We start from the raw sequence: 17,290 nt of genomic DNA on the forward strand, positions 1-17,290 counted from the left end.
TGTATTATTTCTGCCTTTTAGATGCTATGAATCATGCTGCTAAAAACATTATGTATACATTTTCTTTTCTTTCTCTTGCCTGTTTGCCCTGGCTAGAACCTCAAAATTGCAATGTCACATAGAAATGTTAAATAGAAATGGTGAGAATGGACATTCTTATTTTGATCTTTATCTTAGGAAGGAAAGCATCCAGTCTTCCACCATACTCTGATGTTAGCTAGGTTTTTTCTAGATATACTTAATCAGGTTGAAGAAGTCCTCTTCTATTCCTAGTTTGTTGAGTGTTTTTATCATGAAAGGGTGTTGCATTTTGTGAGAGGCTTTTTTTGCATCTATTGAGATGGTCCTGTGATTTTGCTTTTATTCCATTGATATGATATTTTATGTTAACTGACTTCTGGTGTTAAATCAACCTTGTATTCCTGGGATAAACTCCAGTGGTTATGGAGTATAATTATTTTAATATGCTGTTGTTAATTGCTGAATATAAATATTTAACATAATGTTTAATCATTTTAACTTTAGTTATTTCCTTTATATCAACACTTCTGTTCAGACAGACAAAGCGGTTGACTTTGTCCCTGCTTCTATACCCTGTCTAAAGCCTTTTCCTTACCTAAGTTTGCCCTCCCTACTTTGCTTATGATCCTGCCACATCCACTTGGGTTGCATCTCATTCTGCAGACTCCCCATGACTTCCCTGCCCAGAATGACCTCTCAATGTTCTAAATTGTATTTAGAATTCATTAGGACTTAGTACAGTACTGTTTGCTAGTGTATTTTAGAGGACATATTGTTTATTCAACATTATCTTCTTGTTTGAGAGAAAAGATAACAGAAGGGAAATAATATGTCTACTAAAAAATTTCGTCTATATATTCCCCATAGCAAGATGCTTTACTTTTAGCTCTGTTCAGAAGACAGTTTTCAAGCATGTGCATGGCCAGACATTGATGAATGCAGGAGCCAGTTAGCTCATAATCACTGCCATGTCTCCACAGAGGCAGGGCAGATCTCTCATTTAATAAGTTTAGTATGATAGTCTTGCCTCTCCTATTTCCAGAACAAATAATAATAAAATCATAAGCCATATTAGTACTAAAGAATGCAATTAATATTACTTTTTCTTTCCAGGGGTATTTACCCTTTGCTGTGGTATGGAGTATGGATGAAGTAAAAGTTGGAAAAAGAATGGTCAGAGGCCGCCAGTACCCTTGGGGAGTTTTACAAGGTAAATATGATGGATGTGAGCAGAGTTGGGAATGATTTTGATAAATAGAGCTTGTTGTGGTCTCAGAGCCTCACAAAAGGACTTTAACCTGAGCTAAGTAACTCTTGCTAAACTGTACATTAACAGTTAGTAACAAGGAGCACAGATTGTTTCCAAATAAGCTAATGCTTTGTTTGATTATGATTCATTCTTATAAGAGTTTGACAGATGCTGCTTTAAGCTAAAATCCACAAAAGTTATGCAGAAGCCCAGTGTGCCATGTGCACATTTTCTCTCTCTCTGTAAGCCACGACATTCAGAAGTTTAGGAAACATTTTGATCAAAAGGATTTTTCAGTAAAATTGGAGCATAAATATTAGTGTTTAAATATGCTCCATAAAATAATTACTACTCAATTTATAAAGCATATTTAACTGGTCACCAGAAGAAAAGAATGACCAACTATTTCTAAAATGAGAAGTGTAATTTACCTTTAACCAAAGGTAAGTTATACCCTTGACATTTATATTATTTATCTAAAATTACAATAAGTAAATGTTATGATAGACAATGACTTAATGTCTGTTTTTATGCTGTAATACTATATTAATGGGGAATGGATTATTTCTACCTATACTGGTTTCCAGTTGCTGTTGGTTTTTTTTTAATTAACATATTAACATTTTTAATTTAGAAAACACACTTTAAAAAATTCTCTGTATGAATAGTATATATATGTATTATTTGGTCACAATATGCATGTACAATACAACAGTATATTGTTCTTTGTCTTCTATACATGACAAACATAGAAGAAAGCCAAGTGAATTTTTTCATTGATTTTGAATATTGACTGATGCAGTTTCATAAATATGGATTGTATACATAGAATTTGATAACTAAATTGCATACATTTATTAAGGGCTTTGTATTGGCAGAACTTACTTTAATGAAAGTATTTGCTTTAATTAAATTATTTACTATGATGAAATTATATTACATACTCTTGGAACTCTGTGATATATCTTGGGGACAGTTTGTAAATACTAACCTAATTATTAATGAAAACTTATAACCTATACTAATATAACATTTTACTATCTCCTATATAGTCACTAGATAATAAATTTAAAGAAAATGTCCTGGTATGTAAATGAACTGTACTTATAATTGGTATGTACAGTACAACCATAATTGCATGGTTAAGAGAATTATTAATGGATTAATTATTAATCCATTTTAATTATTAGCAATTTGTTATTTTAAATGTGCTTTTCTTACATGCATTCATTCAAGAATACTGAGTGCTAGGAATTGATAAAGAGTGTTGTGGCTTTATTATTTTTCTGATAAGTGGGAAATGAAAATCATTGTGACTTTGTGAAACTCCTGGATATGCGCCTTCATACAAATATGGGAGACTTGAAAGAGCAGACCCATACTCGACATATAAACTGCATCAAAATGGGCTTCACAGATGTGAGTCCAGACAACCAGCCAGTCAGGTGAGTGGGGATCTCGCTAAGACAACCCAATGTCATTTAGAGCTGAGCTCCCCCTCAGCCATGGGATGGAATCATTTGGAAATGAGAACAAATTTATTCCTTGCATCCTGAGTTTAAGGTTTTTAATCATCTTCAGACTTAGATGGAGAGAGTTAATAGGGGGATTAATACAAGGTCTCATTTATTTCAGTACCTGCTGAAATATGTGTCTGGAGAGAAAAAGACTATTTTGTTTTATTTTTGTATTTTAATGAGATAGAGACTCAGGAAGAAGATAGGCAAAGACCACTCCAAATTGGCAAAGGATATTGAGAGGATTGGATGGAGGAAAGAGGAAAATCAACAACGTAATGTTATGGGAGCCAAGTGAGAAGAGAGTTTGAGAGCAAGAGTGGTTAGCCAGATTAAAGAATAGAATTTATGCTACATGACCCAGTTGTATGAGTTATGGTTCTCTGAAGACAACCAAAATTAAACCAGCTATTTTAAATGACACTTTGAAAGATACCCTGCTTTATTTAAAATTAACTTCAGAATAAAGATGTTTCCCTAAATTGTATTATCAAAAGATGTGAAGGTGTGTGATATAATAGAAAGTTATTAGAAAGGAAAAACACTAATAAAAATGCTCCAAAATTCTACTCTTTATATATACTCTATTTACTCTACTGTATACTGTATATTCATTTTGAATATAACACCTTGGTTTTTTCATCACATGATTTTTAAAATTTTGTTTATACATGTTTATTTATATTAACATGTTAATGAGAGTATAAAAATCCATTTTTAGTTTTCAAGAGATTTATGAAACCAAAAGACAAGAATTCTGTGATCAGTGTCAGAGGGAGGAAGAAGAGTTGAAACAGAGGTTTATGCAGTGAGTAAAGGAAAAGGAAACTACATTTAAAGATGCTGAAAAAGAGGCAAGTACTGGCACTTTGATGAATTTTGTATTCATTTGGAGGTGTCATTAATTTGGGGGTCTTTAATATTAAGTGTTTAGTTGAGATGTTTTTGGAGGCTACTTACTATTGTTCAAAAGCTGGCCATAAAACATGTTTTTTTAATACAGCTTTAAATAGTCTATAATTGGGCAGGCCATGGTGGCTCAGCAGGCAAGAATGCTCACCTGCCATGCCAGAAGACCCAGGTTTGATTCCTGGTGCCTGCCCATGTTAAAAAAAAATAGTCTAGGGACTTCCTGGAAGATGGCGGCTTAGTAAGACGCGCGGATCTTAGTTTCTTCTCCAGGACACCTACTAGGGGAGTAGAAACGATACAGAAAGCGCCCAAAGCCACAACAGAGATAAAAAAGACAGCGTACCCCATCCTGGAACGGCTGGCTGGCTGAGAGAAGCAGCTCGGGTGAGATCGCCGAGGCGCGCGGGCCTTACCGGGCGGGGTGGCAAGCGGCCGGAGTTACTCCCTTCCCCCTTCCCGGGCCGGCTGGGAGAATTGGAGAGGCGGTCCCCTGAAACAAAGACGGCTGGCGCCCACACCACGCGCAGCCCCCGGACCAGCTGAGAGAACTGGATCGGAAACCCCCAGGCCGCGGAGAACGGTGACGGGTGGGGGAGGCCCCTTCCAAACCCGTGACTCCCGGGGAACGTGCACTCTCTCGGGCGGGCCGCTGCCGCTGGCGCCCTCCCGCCACGCTTGTTGCCCAGGGCCGACTAGGAAATTCGGACGGGCTCTTTCCCTGGCTGCGGCGACCAGCAACCCTCCCTGCATTCGGACCCCGGGCCGGCTCAAGCCGCTTCGGCTAGCGAACCCCCAGGACGGCGAGAGTTTTCCAAAGTTTAAGATCCCACAGCACCTTTTACTGGTGGGACCCGCAGACAAACGGGTGCCACGAGCGCCACCTACTGGGCAGGATAAGAAAAACAGAACCCAGAGATTTCACAGAAAAATATTACAACCTTGCTGGGTCCAACACCAAGAGAAATCTGAATAAATGCCCAGACGCCAGCAGCAGAAGATAACTGTCCACGCTCAAAAGATTGAGAATATGGCTCAGTCAAAGGAACAAACCAATAGCTCAAATGAGACACAAGAGCTGAGACAACTAATGCTGAATATACGAACAGAAATGGAAAACCTCTTCAAAAATGAAATCGATAAATTGAGGGAGGACATGAAGAGGACATGGGCTGAACATAAAGAAGAAATAGAAAAACTGAAAAAACAAATCGCAGAACTTATGGAAGTGAAGGATAAAGTAGCAAACATAGAAAAAATAATGGATAGCTACAATGATAGATTTAAAGAGACAGAAGATAGAATTAGTGATTTGGAGGATGGAACATCTGAATTCCAAAAAGAAACAGAAACTATAGGGAAAAGAATGGAAAAATTTGAACAGGGTATCAGGGAACTCAAGGACAATATGAACCGCACAAATATACGTGTTGTGGGTGTCCCAGAAGGAGAAGAGAAGGGAAAAGGAGGAGAAAAACTAATGGAAGAAATTATCACTGAAAATTTCCCAACTCTTATGAAAGACCTAAAATTACAGATCCAAGAAGTGCAGCGCACCCCAAAGAGATTAGACCCAAATAGGCGTTCTCCAAGACACTTACTAGTTAGAATGTCAGAGGTCAAAGAGAAAGAGAAGATCTTGAAAGCAGCAAGAGAAAAACAATCCATTACATACAAGGGAAACCCAATAAGACTTTGTGTAGATTTCTCAGCAGAAACCATGGAAGCTAGAAGACAGTGGGATGATATATTTAAAATACTAAAAGAGAAAAACTGCCAACCAAGACTCCTATATCCAGCAAAATTATCCTTCAAAAATGAGGGAGAAATTAAAACATTCTCAGACAAAAAGTCACTGAAAGAATTTGTGACCAAGAGACCAGCTCTGCAAGAAATACTAAAGGGAGCACTAGAGTCAGATACAAAAAGACAGAAGAGAGAGATATGGAAAAGAGTGTAGAAAGAAGGAAAATCAGATATGATATATATAATACAAAAGGCAAAATGTTAGAGGAAAATATTATCCAAACAGTAATAACACTAAATGTCAATGGACTGAATTCCCCAATCAAAAGACATAGATTGGCAGAATGGATTAAAAAACAGGATCCTTCTATATGCTGTCTACAGGAAACACATCTTAGACCCAAAGATAAACATAGGTTGAAAGTGAAAGGTTGGGAAAAGATATTTCATGCAAATAACAACCAGAAAAGAGCAGGAGTGGCTATACTAATATCCAACAAATTAGACTTCAAATGTAAAACAGTTAAAAGAGACAAAGAAGGACACTATCTACTAATAAAAGGAACAATTAAACAAGAAGACATAACAATCATAAATATTTACGCACCGAATCAGAATGCCCCAAAATACGTGAGGAATATACTGCAAACACTGAAAAGGGAAATAGACTCATATACCATAATAGTTGGAGACTTCAACTCACCGCTCTCATCAAGGGACAGAACATCTAGACAGAGGATCAACAAAGAAATAGAGAATCTGAATATTACTATAAATGAACTAGACTTAATAGACATTTATAGGACATTACATCCCACAACAGCAGGATACACCTTTTTCTCAAGTGCTCATGGATCATTCTCAAAGATAGACCATATGCTGGGTCACAAAGCAAGTCTTAACAAATTTAAAAAGGTTGAAATCTTACACAACACTTTCTCGGACCATAAAGGAATGATGTTGGAAATCAATAATAGGCAGAGTGCCAGAAAATTCACAAATACGTGGAGGCTCAACAACACACTCCTAAACAACGACTGGGTCAAAGAAGAAATTGCAAGAGAAATTAGCAAATACCTCGAGGCGAATGAAAATGAAAACACAACATATCAAAACTTATGGGACGCAGCAAAGGCAGTGCTAAGAGGGAAATTTATTGCTCTAAATGCCTATATCAGAAAAGAAGAAAAGGCAAAAATTCAGGAATTAACTATCCATTTGGAAGAACTGGAGAAAGAACAGCAAGCTAACCCCAAAGCAAGCAAAAGGAAAGAAATAACAAAGATTAGAGCACAAATAAATGAAATTGAAAACATGAAAACAATAGAGAAAATCAATAAGGCCAGAAGTTGGTTCTATGAGAAAATCAATAAGATTGATGGGCCCTTAGCAAGATTGACAAAAAGAAGAAGAGAGAGGATGCAAATAAATAAGATCAGAAATGGAAGAGGAGACATAACTACTGACCTCACAGAAATAAAGGAGGTAATAACAGGATACTATGAACAACTTTACGCTAATAAATACAACAATTTAGAGGAAATGGACGGGTTCCTGGAAAGACATGAACAACCAACTTTGACTCAAGAAGACATAGATGACCTCAACAAACCAATCACAAGTAAAGAAATTGAATTAGTCATTCAAAAGCTTCCTAAAAAGAAAAGTCCAGGACCAGATGGCTTCACATGTGAATTCTACCAAACGTTCCAGAAAGAATTAGTACCAATTCTCTTCAAACTCTTCAAAAAAATCGAAGTGGAGGGAAAACTACCTAATTCATTCTATGAAGCCAACATCACCCTCATACCAAAACCAGGCAAAGATATTACAAAAAAAGAAAACTACAGACCAATCTCTCTAATGAATACAGATGCAAAAATCCTCAATAAAATTCTAGCAAATCGTATCCAACAACACATTAAAAGAATTATACATCATGACCAAGTAGGATTCATCCCAGGTATGCAAGGATGGTTCAACATAAGAAAATCAATTAATGTAATACACCATATCAACAAATCAAAGCAGAAAAATCACATGATCATCTCAATTGATGCAGAGAAGGCATTCGACAAGATTCAACATCCTTTCCTGTTGAAAACACTTCAAAAGATAGGAATACAAGGGAACTTCCTTAAAATGATAGAGGGAATATATGAAAAACCCACAGCTAATATCATCCTCAATGGGGAAAAATTGAAAACTTTCCCCCTAAGATCAGGAACAAGACAAGGATGTCCACTATCACCACTATTATTCAACATTGTGTTGGAGGTTCTAGCCAGAGCAATTAGACAAGAAAAAGAAATACAAGGCATCAAAATTGGAAAGGAAGAAGTAAAACTATCACTGTTTGCAGACGATATGATACTATACGTCGAAAACCCGGAAAAATCCACAACAAAACTACTAGAGCTAATAAATGAGTACAGCAAAGTAGCAGGTTACAAGATCAACATTCAAAAATCGGTAGCATTTCTATACACTAGTAATGAACAAGCTGAGGGGGAAATCAAGAAACGAATCCCATTTACAATTGCAACTAAAAGAATAAAATACCTAGGAATAAATTTAACTAAAGAGACAAAAAACCTATATAAAGAAAACTACAAAAAACTGCTAAAAGAAATCACAGAAGACCTAAATAGATGGAAGGGCATACCGTGTTCATGGATTGGAAGACTAAATATAGTTAAGATGTCAATCCTACCTAAATTGATTTACAGATTCAATGCAATACCAATCAAAATCCCAACAACTTATTTTTCAGAAATAGAAAAACCAATAAGCAAATTTATCTGGAAGGGCAGGGTGCCCCGAATTGCTAAAAACATCTTGAGGAAAAAAAACGAAGCTGGAGGTCTCGCGCTGCCTGACTTTAAGGCATATTATGAAGCCACAGTGGTCCAAACAGCATGGTATTGGCATAAAGATAGATATATCGACCAATGGAATCGAATAGAGTGCTCAGATATAGACCCTCTCATCTATGGACATTTGATCTTTGATAAGGCAGTCAAGCCAACTCACCTGGGACAGAGCAGTCTCTTCAATAAATGGTGCCTAGAGAACTGGATATCCATATGCAAAAGAATGAAAGAAGACCCATCTCTCACACCCTATACAAAAGTTAACTCAAAATGGATCAAAGATCTAAACATTAGGTCTAAGACCATAAAACAGTTAGAGGAAAATGTTGGGAGATATCTTATGGATCTTACAACTGGAGGCGGTTTTATGGACCTTAAACCTAAAGCAAGAGCACTGAAGAAGGAAATAAATAAATGGGAACTCCTCAAAATTAAACACTTTTGTGCATCAAAGAACTTCATCAAGAAAGTAGAAAGACAGCCTTCACAATGGGAGACAATATTTGGAAATGATATATCAGATAAAGGTCTAGTATCCAGAATTTATAAAGAGATTGTTCATCTCAACAACAAAAAGACAGCCAACCCAATTACAAAATGGGAAAAAGACTTGAACAGACACCTCTCAGAAGAGGAAATACGGATGGCCAAGAGGCACATGAAGAGATGCTCAATGTCCCTGGCCATTAGAGAAATGCAAATCAAAACCACAATGAGATATCATCTCACACCCACCAGAATGGCCATTATCAACAAAACAGAAAATGACAAGTGCTGGAGAGGATGCGGAGAAAGAGGCACACTTATCCACTGTTGGTGGGAATGTCAAAGGGTGCAACCACTGTGGAAGGCAGTTTGGCGGTTCCTCAAAAAGCTGAATATAGAATTGCCATACGACCCAGCAATACCATTGCTAGGTATCTACTCAAAGGACTTAAGGGCAAAGACACAAACGGACATTTGCACACCAATGTTTATAGCAGCATTATTTACAATTGCAAAGAGATGGAAACAGCCAAAATCTCCATCAACAGAAGAGTCGCTAAACAAACTGTGGTATATACATACGATGGAATATTATGCAGCTTTAAGACAAGATAAACTTATGAACCATGTAATAACATGGATGGACCTAGAGAATATTATGCTGAGTGAATCCAGCCAAAAACTAAAGGACAAATACTGTATGGTCCCACTGATGTGAACGGACATTCGAGAATAAACTTGAAATATGTCATTGGTAACAGAGTTCAGCAGGAGTTAGAAACAGGGTAAGACAATGGGTAATTGAAGCTGAAGGGATACAGACTGTGCAACAGGACTAGATACAAAAACTCAAAAATGGACAGCACAATAATACCTAATTGTAAAGTAATCATGTTAAAACACTGAATGAAGCTGCATCTGAGCTATAGGTTTTTGTTTTGTTTTGTGTTGTTTTGTTTTGATTTTACTATTATTACTTTTATTTTTTTCTCTATATTAACATTCTATATCTTTTTCGGTTATGTTGCTAGTTCTTCTAAACCAATGCAAATGTACTAAGAAATGATGATCATGCATCTATGTGATGATGTTAAGAATTAATGATTGCATGTGTAGAATGGTATGATCTCTAAATGTTGGGTTAATTTCTTTTTCTCCATTAATTAAAAAAAAAAAAAAAAAGAGAAGGGATAATTGGAGATGAAGGGATACAGACTGTACAACGGGACTGGATATAAAAACTCAGAAATGGACAGCACAATACTACCCAATTGTAATGCAATTATGTTAAAACACTGAATGAAACTGCATGTGAGGTATAGGTTTTTTGTTTTTGTTTTTTTTGTTTTTTTTCTTTCTATTATTGTTTTAATTCTTATTCTGTTGTCTTTTTATTTCTTTTTCTAAATCGATGCAAATGTACTAAGAAATGATGAATAAGCAACTATGTGATGTTATTAAGAATTACTGATTGTACATGTAGATTGGAATGATTTCTAATTGTTTTGTTAATTCTTTTTTTAATTAATAAAAAAAAGCTTAAAAAAATAGTCTATAATTTTATTTTTTCTATAGCACTTGTAGAATTTGTGACTTGTAAAAATCATTTTTACAAAGTGTGCTTACTTTTGTCACCTTTATAATTTGAAATTTATGCATAAGGTTTAATTTGCAACAAACTCAAGCTATCAACTTCTGTGAAGAGCCATTTCCTCTCTGTTATGCCCTACTACATTAGAAAACTTCTTTCACTTTTACAAAAATTATGTAAATATTGACTAATACAAGTCTTGGTTAATTAGAGGGCTTCTAGTTGGTGGATTAAGTGAATTCCTTGTTCACTTCATTCCATTCTGTTTCCCAAAAAAATGGAAAAAGAGGACTTTTGGTATTTTCAATTATTTGCCATAAATAAGGTTTTGGTGGGGAGATATATTTGGGACATAAATTTCTCTCTTGAGTATACACAGTTTTTAGTTTTAAAAAATTTTAGTTTTAGTAGGTACTTTAGTTCCCTAAGTCTACCATAACAAAGAACCAAAAACTGGGTGGTTTAAACCAATAGAATTTACCATCTCACAGGTCTGGAGAACAGAAGTCCGAAATCAGGTATCAGAAGAGCTGTGCTTGTTCTGAAGTGCATAGGGAGAAATCTATTCCATGTCTCTCCTGGCTTCTGGTGATCACTGGTGTTCTGGGTGGTGTCACAACTCAGTCTCTGCCGCTGCCTTCACATGGCTGTCTTCTCTCTCTGTGTCTGTCTGTGTCTCTACTCATCTTTTTACAAAGACTTCCATCATATTAGACTAAGGACCCAACCCACTCTAGTGTGATCTCACTTTAACTAGTTCCATCTGTAATGACCTGCTTTCCAAATAAGATCAATTTCTGAGGTACTGGGGATCAGAACTTCAATGTATCTTTTGGGGGAAACATAATTCTACCAAAACAGTAGGGAAATTGAAACATGGACTTGCTTTTCTATAGAAACACGGTGTTGATTAGGTGTTGTGGAACAGATACCTCAGTCAGGGGTGGTTGAACCATTAAGTAATAGGAATTCCATTAGCTTATATGTGAAGGGAAAAGTTTGGAATTATACTTGAGTATCTCATGGTAAGTTTAGAATTATGCAAGAGTATCTCATGACATCCAAGAATAGGAAGTATAGCTGGGTCTCATAATGACATAAATCCAAGCTAGGAAACAACCAGAAACAAAAGAAACCTACCCCACCTCATTTTATAATCTGTGGTCATCTGCTTCATTTTCTCTTTCTGAAGATCAGGTTGTTTTTTTGTTTGTTTGTTTGTTTTTGTATTCCTCAAATACATACAACCTCAGGAAGAACCAACAAAAGCCTAAAATTGATTGTGCAAATTGATGAGTAGCAGAGATTCTTATACAGGCTTTAATAATGCCTGTAGAAAGAAGCAGTTGCAATTCCAGTAGAATTTTAAGGGCATCCACATAGAACAAGGTCATGGGGGAACACTTGCTCAGAAAAAGAACAACTTAATGCTTTTAATGTGGTAAGTAAACAACAACTGTGACTGCCTGACTAGGAAAGGAAAGGCTCACAAAGTAAACTTTCCAAGCACAGATAGCAGATGGATCAGTCAAAATTCAAACTTAAATCTTTAAAATTTTCAAATATTTGAAAATTGATATTTTTTTATGTTTATATTTTAACCTATCACTTGTATTTCTTTTCAGAGAATTGCCTATTTGTTCATGGTATTTTCCTTTTAGACCTCACATTAATTTGTAATTTTTAAATTTTTATGGAGTGTTATTTTGTTTTATAAATATTTGCAATATTTCTCCTAATTCGTCTCCTGCCTTCTAGCTTTATTTACAACATCTTTTGTGGAACAAAATAGTATAGTCTAATTTACTATCTTGTATTATCCTGTCCCTTACAACCTTTGTAGTTTTTTATGTATTACTCTCAGAAGGCCATCCTTACCTGGAGGTTATGTTTATTCCTATTTTTTCTTCTGATACACTTATAGGTTTTTTTTTTACATTAACTATATGGAATTTACTTTTGTCTATTTTCTTAAAAAAATATAGCCAAGCATACAAATATTTTTTGAGGAGTCCAATCTCTTCTGTGGAATTGAAATGTGATTTTATCATATAACCATATTAAATTCCCATAGGTGGTTTATTAATGGATTCTCTATTCTGTTTCATGGTATTTTCTCTTTCTGTTCCAGTGTTTCTGGGTTTTAATAGCCATAGCTTTATGAAGTTTATTTTGTTACACAGTTTGTTAAGGCAAGTCTCTCCTTCCATCCCCCAATGTTGCCAAATTTTCATTGTTACTATCATCTTTCATATATTGTAAATAAAGTTTAGATCTATTATCAAGGTCCCTAAAAGTTCTGTTGAGGTTTTATTGAAATTGTACTGACTTTATAGGTGCATTTTGGGAGAATTTACACCTTTGCAAATATTGTGAATTACCCCCCAGGAAGATGGTACTTATCTCTGTTTACTCAGGATATATTTTTATGTTCCTCAGCAAATTCCTTAGAATACATACAGATCTTACTTTTGTATTGCTAAGCTTATCCTTGCCATTTTAAAAATTATCCTTGCTATTACAAATGGGACAAGTTTTTCCTTTGTATATTAAAATTGGTTATTTTAGGGGATTAAAAACATTTTTAGTTTTATTTGTTCTAACAGTTTTCAATTATCTCATCTCTTTGGCTTCAATAAATCTATTGTTTACAATTTACTGACACATCTATATTTTTGTAACCAATATTTATCTTTTCATTTCTGTTCCTGTTGCATAGATTGTTACTTCCAAGGGGATTGGCAACAAGCTTTTTAATTTATTTATTGACTTTACTAGAAATATTTGTAGTATCTCATCATGAAGTATGATGTGGTCTGGTGGATCATTTTAGCAAATTAAGATATTTTTCTTCTATACCATGCCTTCATTTAACAGGAGAGGAAACTGAGACTCAGAAGGTAAAAGGATCTTCCCAGAATTGTAGGAAAGATTTATTGGCTGAGCTAGGAACTCTTCAAAAAGGATGTGTCTATGTTGAGCCTTCCCAAGGCACTTTCCTGACTTTTATAACTCCATTACAGAGAGTCAGGAAACAAGAAGACAAGGAAATTGTTCTTTGCATACAGATTTTAATTTAGAATCTCTCCAGGACACACACTGCAGACAAATTGTGAAAAAGGAATTCTATTTACACACATAAAAGCTAAGCACTATTCAGCTAAATAAGTGTCTTCATTTTAGGCTTCCAAGGCTTATATGATTTTATCTTTTCCTGCATGCTAACAATATCTCAAGAATTACACACATGCATTGGTTGGTTCTCTCTCTTTTTTCCAAGTTTTCATTTTTCAAGCAGAAAATGTGTGAGTAGAGCGCACACCTCTATTTCTCCATCTAGATTCAAGAATTAATATTTTGGGTGCACGGGGTGGTTCAGTGATAGAATGCTCACCTTTCATGCAGGAGATCTGGGTTCGATTTTTGGACTGTGCACCCCCCCCAAAGAAAAGAATTAATATTTTGGTTTATTTACTCTGTCTCTACGTATGTGCATTTGTGTATGTGCCTGTTTATGTATCTGTGTGTGTGGAAGCACAATGATACACAGGAGCTTCTTTTTCCTGCATCATTGCACAATAAGATGCAGGTGGTATGACACTTTATCCATAGGTACTTCCATGTTTATCAGCCAAGGACAATCTTCTACATGCCCACAACATCTATAGCACATGTAAAAAAAATAATAGCAATTCCATAATATAATTTAATATCCTATAGACATCAAATTCCCCAATGAAACCAAGTTGTCATTTTCATCTTTTTGGCCTTAAATAAGGATATAACAGATCACATAAAACAATGGGTTATTATGTCTCTTTATTCTCTATTAATAAAGGATAATTAATAAAAATAACTAATTTTAGTTATTTTTAATGTAGATATTGGAGAAGGTAGTTGTAAGGAAATGGCTATGAGGATGATGACTTTAAAACTAGTGTGTCATACAGAGGCATGATGACATTTTAAAGACAGTAATGACAGTATAATACTGAAAGTCACTAATATGAAGGTATTTTTGCAAACACAAAACATTACAAAATTCTATATGAGTGCTGTGATATGTAAAATACACTTGCTAATATTTTTGTGGAGCAAGTATACATCCCTTACTTTCTCTTATGTATGAATCTATCTATATAGAGAAAATATTATCTGATTAAATAACTAAATACTAAGAAATATTGTTTAAATATGATTCAGTGTTTTGTATGCCTTTATTAATATTTTTTAGATGAGTTAATAAGGCATAAGTGGCACTTAGGTTTCTTACATACCATCTTACATAAGGAAAATTGAAGATATATTTATTCCTCAAATAAACCATATCTTTAAGGCATGAAAATGTCTCCATTATATGTAAGACTATCAATTATTCATTCAATATCTAACTCCTTCCTGCTTCTGAAATGTATTCTAGGAAATTTAGAATAAAAATATTGCTGCATTCAAGCCATTCAAACAGAAAGAACAGGATAGGAGCCATGTAACCCACAACGATGGGAGCTGGCTTCCCCCGAGGTGCCCCAGGGGGCCTTGTTTTGAGTTGACTTCTCCACATGAGAAAACTTATAGTCAGACCTTTAGGCAGTACAGGCAAGAAGAGAAAGCACAAGACACAGGGATCTCATTATCAGATTAAGGTCATCTATTTACAAAAAGAAAAGCATTTTCTCCTATGGTTACTTTCTAATCTCTAAAAATAGATTTATTAGAAAGTGTCATTGAACAACAGTACATATAATATCGTCAAAAACACTACCAACCAAAGTTGCAGCAGGTACCATGTCAGTTAGTATGTGTCCTTAGGAGCAAAGATTAGTTATTAACACCCCTAGGATACATGGCTTATTAATTGATCGGGTATCTGACAATACATTTAAACTAACTGACTGTTGGGTGGAGTGAATATAGATTGTTATCAAAATCTGTGAAACAGATAAAGTTACAATCACATTATGCTATTTTACTAAAGGTTTTTGGTTTCCAACTTTACTCAAGTTTGTAATCCACCCCATGATTGGCCTCTGAAACATAATCAATTTGGTAATATTAATTATGCATAGGTCACTCTCCACTTTATTAAAGAAGCTATGGCCATTTTCATAGTCAGAGTTTCTGTACTACCACACTGAATACTCTCCCACCTGTGCACACACAGATCAAGAGAGACCTGTGCACACAGAAACACAATTACTCTATCTGTATTTTTAGTAACCAAGTAGGGTCGCTGAAATGTTTCATTTCTTTCTGCTAATTTCACTTAAGAAAAAAGTCAGACTTACTTTCAAAGGTCTTTACCAATTAAGAGCTCAAGAACTTTTCATAATCCATGCAATGTTTTCGTGAATGTATTTCTAGTGGGAATGGATTAACAAACGTAATTTGAAGAGACTTGGTTGAGAAAATGTGATGTGGGAAAATATACCTCATTAGGAAAATGGAAATATTTTAAAATTCGTGTTTTGTTCACAGCTGTAGGTTTTATTGCCTACAATTTGATGGGAACTCATTTAAAATAAAATCACCAAAGAAACTCTGCATCTGCATTTTTACTTTGAACATGATTTTTTTTTTCTTTGTATGCTGTAAGGCAGGGGTCACATTTCATTCTTTTTTCCGTTTAAGTGTCCCCTTATTACAGCACCAACTGTTGAATTTTTGTTTGGTTTTTTGTTTGTTTGTTTGCTTCTAAACATGAATTTTTGAGGCTGTTACTAAGACCAAGCTCTGCTGTGTTTATCTAGGATTGTTTAATAACCAAATAAATAAATAAATAAATAAAAGCATGTCCCTCTGGCTTCACACTTAGCTTTAAGTCATACTGCATATTTGTTTCATAGCTCCGGGACAACTTTGAGCACCTTAAAATAGTCCAACAAGAGGAGACAATGAGGCTTGAGGAAGAGAGAAGACACTTAGAAGAAGAGATTATAGATTTTTATAAAATGAAGACTGCCTCTGAAACATTGCCAGCCTCAGTGGGCACCAATGTAAGGAAGGACAAAGAGCATAAGAAGTAGTCCTCTCTGAGCATCCTTGTGCTCTATCTCTTCTTCCTGTGATGTCACCATCATCATTTTTCACTCTGTATGAAGTTCTAATTTTTAAACTCTGTTTGTTGTACATTTTCACCACTGAAACAAGAGCTCCTTGCAAGTCACCCCCTGGTGCATCTTGTTAGCTACTTTGTTCCCAGCACTTAAATTGAAGATGAGCAGAAAGTTGTCACTCAATAAATATTTTCCAAAAGGAAAAAAAAATATATATATATATATAATATAGTATAGAAAGAGTCAGGTAGTTGGGAAAATTATTTTATCACAGCCCTGCCTGGGACTCCAGGGCACAAGTAATGATTGCTTAATTTCATATCTAAAAAGAAGTTACAGGCTTTGTTGGGGACTCATATGAGTAAAATACTATGTCATAAAAAAGCTAATTCTGAGGTTTTTTTTCCTTATTAACTTCAACTGATAATAAATCTTTGATAATTTTTTATTACAGTAAAGAATCCAGGTTTTTGTTAGAACTACTCTTTGATGTCAGACCTTGTAAAATCAATGTTAGAATAAAAGTTTAAGAAGAAGAAAGAGTTAAGTACAATGGGCAGCTATGAATAACAGTTGAATGAAACTCTCAACCCTCCTGTGTTTGGGTATGTATGAAAACTAATGTCACCAAAGTTATAGAAAATAAGGTAGCTTTTTTTTTTGCATGTGTCTTTTTGAAATTTTCCTTCTGATTTTGCATCCTGAATTTTTGCATTTAAAATGCCTTTGACAACAGGGTGGGCAATGGTAGTTCAGTGGCAGTGTTCTCACCTGTCATGCCAGAGACCCTGAAGGGTTAAGGAATTAAGAGTAGGACAAACTTGACCTGAGGATGACCTGCAAGC

At 35.2% G+C, this 17,290-nt stretch overlaps 1 protein-coding gene across 1 annotated transcript in view; it reads left to right on the forward strand.

Annotated features, from left to right (window-relative positions):
• The window catches only part of LOC143666690 (septin-14-like), a 32,809-nt gene extending 16,394 nt beyond the window's left edge, over positions 1-16,415 (forward strand). Inside the window, 4 exon segments of the mRNA XM_077140294.1 lie at positions 1,135-1,231; positions 2,565-2,715; positions 3,509-3,641; positions 16,236-16,415. Coding sequence (XP_076996409.1) covers positions 1,135-1,231; positions 2,565-2,715; positions 3,509-3,641; positions 16,236-16,415 — 561 coding nt within the window.
• Positions 16,416-17,290: the final 875 nt, after the last annotated feature.

Source organism: Tamandua tetradactyla, chromosome 23, assembly GCF_023851605.1.
Source record: "Tamandua tetradactyla isolate mTamTet1 chromosome 23, mTamTet1.pri, whole genome shotgun sequence".
In the NCBI taxonomy this organism is placed as follows: domain Eukaryota; kingdom Metazoa; phylum Chordata; class Mammalia; order Pilosa; family Myrmecophagidae; genus Tamandua; species Tamandua tetradactyla.